General features: G+C 45.9%; 1 protein-coding gene across 1 annotated transcript in view; it reads right to left on the bottom strand.

Moving 5' to 3' along the window:
* Positions 1-2343, bottom strand: part of RXRG (retinoid X receptor gamma) — a 123975-nt gene extending 121632 nt beyond the window's left edge. Inside the window, exon 1 of the mRNA XM_025196729.1 lies at positions 2317-2343. Coding sequence (XP_025052514.1) covers positions 2317-2320 — 4 coding nt within the window. The 5' untranslated portion in view covers positions 2321-2343. The remainder of the gene's footprint in view (positions 1-2316) is intronic.
* Positions 2344-6037: the final 3694 nt, after the last annotated feature.

Raw genomic sequence — 6037 nt, forward strand, 5'->3', positions numbered from 1 at the left:
AAGTGAGGCATCTTATCTTGCTGGCACATGCTTCGTTCCCTCTATTACTGGCCATATGACATTATTTTCAAAGTGAACTGTACCTAACCAAAATCCAGAGAAATAAAGTCAATTAAAGTCCCTCACCCACTGTGGTGTGCAGCAGTGGTAAAGCTAAGCTGGGGGAAAGATGGAGGTACTAATATATTCCACAGCTTTAATACTGTCCCCATCCTTTTGTCTTTCTGGATCTACTTCTTTATCATATCATTCTTCACCCAAACTAGGAGTCTGGAGAAATAGATGATTATGCTAGAAGTAATAGGGTTAAAGTGGTCTGTGGGATTTGATGGTGACTGAGTAAAAGAAGAGTGCCTTCCCAAAACAGATGGGGTAAGGTTGCAATGCGTGGCCTGTGGTATTTGCCAATTATGGAAACAGTGAGGTGTGTGCATATAGGCACAGTAAAAGGTATGTATCTGCTTTTGTTTCCTTACTTCCATGGCTTATGTTAGGTGTGCCATCTGCTGCTTTTCAACCATGTTTGTGTACTGGTTTCTTAGTGTCCTAAAATGGAATTGAGGAGCAGATCATGGAGAGAGTGGAAGGAGAAGAGATGCTGTTGGAAATTATGTGATCCATCACCAACAAACACATGATCTCTTCTGTTATTAGATAAAATCTGAAAGAAAAGCGTCACTCCTAGGGTTTTATGAGCATGCAGCCCCAACAATCAGGTGTTGTATGCATCCAAACCACTTCCCATCAAATAGGCGTCTTGTACCCATAATCATCCTTCCCCATCAACTTGGTTTGTATTAACAGCACAAACTTTTGCCCGTAACTTGAACAATGGCCAAAAGTGCTCCCAAATTCAATATTAAAAAGCCAATTATGTTGGTTCTATTTTGGATACTTGTCTTTGCTAAGTTTATACAGATAATAAGACAGAGTGGTTAGGAATAATAGGCCTAACCAAAGATAAATTGCAGCCAGAATCCAATTTCAAAGATTTCCTGTTCAAGAAAAACAAGAACAAAAAAAACAAACAAACCCCAAGCATGAAGTGAAACCAAACAAAACCTGCATCAAAAATTCAAAGGGCATAAAAACCGTCTCTGAAGTATCACACTCGGTCACCTACTTTGAGAAAAGCAAAAACATACATCCCCTCTGACAGCTATTTTGGAATACTATGTTGCTGCTAGAAACCCTTCATAAGCCACTACACACTGGGCCACGCTCAGTGACACTTTTACATCACTCAGGCAGCACAAAGGGGCTGGATTCTGTCCTTCAATGGCCAACACTTCTCCTGAAAGAGAGTTGTTCATTGGCACAAAACCACCAGACACCTCTGTACTCTGTAATTTGCAGCCTCTGGGATTCTTCATTATTTACAGATAAAATCTCTATGAAAAAAGAAACACAGTACTGTTGCATTGAACTGTTTCTTACTGCTCTCTTTCCTGAACACACATCTGAAGCTTATATTTGGACTCTCAAATTTACTGCCTTATTGTTTCTAATTAATCAGAGCAGTTTCCCTGCTTCCTGTTGATGGCCTTGTTTTTATACCCTTATGTGCTCTAGCCTTGTCCTTCCCCAGCATTTCAAGGTCAGCCTGACACCTCCCCTCTGGGCCAGTTAAGGGGCCTTTACCACCCCTGTACATCTAGAAACAGACGTTGTTTGTCCCAGAACAGAAAAATGCTGGGATTAGCATGTACACACATAGCCCTTCCAATCGGGGTTTCATGAGCAGTTTAACGCACTGCCGTTTTTTCTGCCATTGGTTCAATGATACAATCCCAAGACAACCATTCATACATACTTTGCAGTATCCTGGGACACACTCTTAGCACTTCTTATCTTGAAAACCTTTTTAGGGTTTGTACTGGATGTCTGAATTATTTCACTTTGTCTTGGGATGAAATGGTTCTCCTGGGACAAATGCAAAGTCTGTTTGTAGCCTACTGCTGCAGTTTGCTAGGGAGAAAACAGTTGTTTCCAATGTGTTTTAGTTAAATGCTGTAGCTTAAATCCTCCCTCACTGAAAGCAGTGGGGTTGCACCCATGAAAGAAAAAAAAAGTGACAGCCAAACTCAGCCTCATGCTTCTGAGCAGTGTTAAAAGCCAGATTTGTTTGCTCATATCAGTAAGCCTTGCTTCTCACACACTGCCTAGAGTAGACCAACACAGCAACAAGAACAGCAGCACCTGTGAGTTTTGTCAGAGACCCACAGTGACTCCTTAGAGTCTGAAAAGCAAACTAAACCATAATGCTCTTACTGCAGTTTTCTTCCCCTACACATTCACGCCCAGCTATTTACTTACACATACATAAACTTTCCCCTGCTATCTGATCACATAGTCCTCCAAGACCAGAGCATGTCCAGCTCAGTGGCTCTTATTTAAAGCAATGAACTCAGCTGGGAACAAAACCTGGTCTAAGACACCCAATGTCTGCTCAGCAGCACAGGTGCTGTTGCCAAGAGCAATGGGCTGTGGAGGGGCAGGCCTGGAAGTGGGTCACTGTACTGACCAACCACAAAGTGCATACACTGCAAGAGAGAAAAAATGTTTTCCTTGTTCCCATACAAAAGCTTGCTGAGAGCTGAAAGGGCTAGACTACGCTGGGAGGAGTTTCTAGCTGTGTAGGGATGGGAATACACTTTACCATTTGTGAGAGACAGAATCAAAACACTTATTTATTTGTTTCAATACTACTTGAAAGCAACATCAGTGTATTTCCATAAGCCAAGTCAATCGTACAGAAATCAGGTAGCAGTTCCAAACCAGAGCACCTCTAGAGAGAGGTGGTGTTGTTAGATAAATATACTGGAGAAGAGGCTCAGTAAAATAAGCTAACTCCAGTTAACACTGGCAGCAAATCTAGACACAGGTAATTTCTGTTGCATCACACAAGGTCAGTAAACAACACTCAAATGATAAAACTTAGTTTTCCATGTCCCAAAAATTAATTGATTTGGCGATTTAGGATTACACTTGGTATCTAGAAAGACAGGATTTCACTGGTATTGGAGATACTATTTTAAATAGACTGTAGGCTTTTGTTTTGTTTTAAATATCAGATTTATATTCTTTATGATGGATAGAGGCAACTAAGGAATGGGGAGGGTTATTAAAAATATCTGCTTGTTTGATCCTCAAAATATTAGACAGGCCAAGTCTTTATTGGTTCTCCTGGAAGTTTTGGGAAGCTAGTATGAACAGTGGCTGCTCACACTTAAATCTTTTAGCAAGGTGTCTGTGGCAAAGTGGGGCTCCCCGACTAGCCACAGTGCTAGTTTCCCCACCTGCCTTTGGGCATACCACCCACCTGACTCACCTGCCACACATTATTATTAGTTAATTAGGATATTAATTAAAAGGTAGGAGGCTGCCCATTCTTGCCCTGATGCCAGGGGACACTATCTGCAGCTCCATTCCTCCCCTATACTGCAGCCCAAGCCTCACAGATGGCATCCAGATGACAATGCTCCCAGGCTACAGCCAGGCCTAAGCTTGGGCCTTGTTGTCAGGCCTCAGACACTCACGTTTGTACTGCCCTCCTCACTAAGGCCTTACACACTCCACCCCCTCTCACAGGGCCTCTTGCACACATCAACAACTTATGCTGCCTTGCAGCCTCTTGGAGCAGGCCCCTTAGGCCATAGGCTTTGCTAGCTCATACCTTGGGTGGCAGACATACCATCTGTTGGGGCTCTCCTGCAACCCTCACCAGGGTAGAGGCCAGCCAATTACCCAACCAGGTCTAAGCTTACCCCAGCTCCTTCTGGGGCAACTCTGTACATTCCAACATGCTGGGCTCCCAGCCCTCTGGTTCCTCCCTCCCCTCCCCCACCAGGGCTCCTCATCTCCACTCCCTTCACTAGGGCCACAAGGCTTCCCTCCCCAGTGGGCTCAGGTGGCCATAGCCATGCCTGGCCTCAACTACCTCCAATGACAACTAGCCCATTGGGAGGTAGGGGCTGGGGTTAAGGCACCCCTACCAGCCTCTCACCAGGGTGGTAACTGGCCTGGCATTTCCTGGGGGCCCCTGCACCACTGAGAGCCTCACCAGGCCACCCACTCCTGGCAGGATGCAGTTTTAGGTCATGCCCAGGACTAGGAGCCTCCTGACCACCCGCTTTAGCTCCTGCCCTTACCTCCTGGGATATTGCATAGAACCTTGCAGCCAGGCAATATTACTGCCTGCCCTGCTAGCAGCGAACTGCCCTGTTTATATAGGCAGCCAGAGATCTAAAATGGCTGCTGCAATCAAGCACCTGCTGGCTGCTTGGCTCCGCTCTTAAAGTGGCAGGCACCCACAATGCCCTGCCACACACCTTCCCCCTTAAAGTAGTTCCTAGGGGAGGTTTCCCCTGCTGCTCCTCTAAAGCAGGCTCCCCTCAGAGCCTGTGCAAGTCCTCAGGTGGCGAGCACCCACAAAGGTGCTCCGCCACAGTGTCCTTTCTTCAGAACATCCATTAATCAGTGATGTGAACAGGGAGTTCTATGATTCCTCTAAAAATCCAGCCCCTCTCAATTACTCAGAAACTGTTCTCTTTGACCCTGGAGGCGCCACAGTTCCACTGGCTTTTCAATCATGAGAGAGCCCTTATGAGAAAAAAAGACCCAAATTTCTCATGTAAAAGGAAAAAACAATTAAAATTTTTAAATCCTCCTGCTGCTCCTCATGCAAATTCTCTCACCAACTGAATCCCCATTTCAGGATTCAGGAAATGAAGCCACATGCTGGCAGTGGCTTAAGTCAGAAGCCAGAGGGTACTAGAGCATGCCTGCCAACCACTGCAAAAGGGAAGGGACAAAAAGAGAAGAGCCCTCTGAGGCTTTCTCCCCACCCCCACCCTGCTGAAGTGGAGGGGGCATGGCCAGGCCTCAGCCTGTGCTCTGCTTGGGCAGGGTGGGAGGCTGCCAGACTGAGAAAAGGGTGCATGGGAAAAAAGGCAGTGACACTGAATTCATGAAAGCTTAAGCAAGAATAGTTCATTCTCTGAAGTGAGTATTACACACAGCTCAGCTGTGTATTCGCTTTCTCTTCCTGCTGCCCCCAAGGTCTCCGGGATTTGCAGTCCACAGTCACAGCAGCAGGACTCTGCAGGGTTGCTCATCACTTCCTCTTCCTGCTTCCAGGTGGTTTTGGAATTTGTAGTCCACAGTCACACCCAGCAGTAAGATTAGCAGGGCAGGGCAGGGCAGGGCAGGGCAGCTCCATACTCAGGGGAAGGAGAGTTTAGCCCCCATCCCTGGCCCCAGCTGGAGTATGCATGGGAGGGCAATGAGTCAGCCTTCACTGCTCTGGCTAGGGAGCAGAGGGTACAGGGCCAGCCCTGCTCTCTGGAGTAGACAGCACAGCCTGGCTGCAAAGTATGCTGGGATGCTGGGGGACTAATTTAACTTGAACCAGGAAGGGGGCTGGGACAGAAGTTTCATAAACCAGTTTGACCTAAATCAGTTAAATCTGATACTACATTCAACCAGGTTTATCTTAAACTAGTTTCAGCCATTTTAAACTGGTTTATATGCATTGAACTTCTGTTCTGTAACAGGTTTAAAGCAATTTCTGATCACTTAAACTGGTTTATGTGTAACTTCTGCCCCTAGCCCAACCTCTTTACAGAGAGACATGGTTAATCAAGTGTGTGTTATTTTGCTGCACGCAGGTATCAGACTGTAGAGGGCTGAACTGTGACCAAGGTCTGGCAATTTCTAGCCATCTATCATGCACAAAGAAAACGGGGAAATTATTTTCTTCTCTCCCTTTTATGGTGGCCCAGAAACACAGCTTCAGTGAGCTCCACCATCTCCCCTAAACCAGTATCAGTTGCTCTGTTCAGAATGAATCATCACAGCTGTCAAAAGAAAGAGCAGGCAGAACCTGAAATGGTGGTAAAAGGTCACCTGGTAAAAGTCAAGATGGAAGGATGAAACCTTTATTGACAGAGACAGTGTGGAATGGATTAACCTGTAAGTGGACAAGGATGGTTCCAGGGTGCTGTCTGCTCAGGTTATGCTCCAAATAACTTTCCCT

Source organism: Alligator sinensis, unplaced genomic scaffold, assembly GCF_000455745.1.
Source record: "Alligator sinensis unplaced genomic scaffold, ASM45574v1 scaffold31_1, whole genome shotgun sequence".
NCBI lineage: Eukaryota > Metazoa > Chordata > Crocodylia > Alligatoridae > Alligator > Alligator sinensis.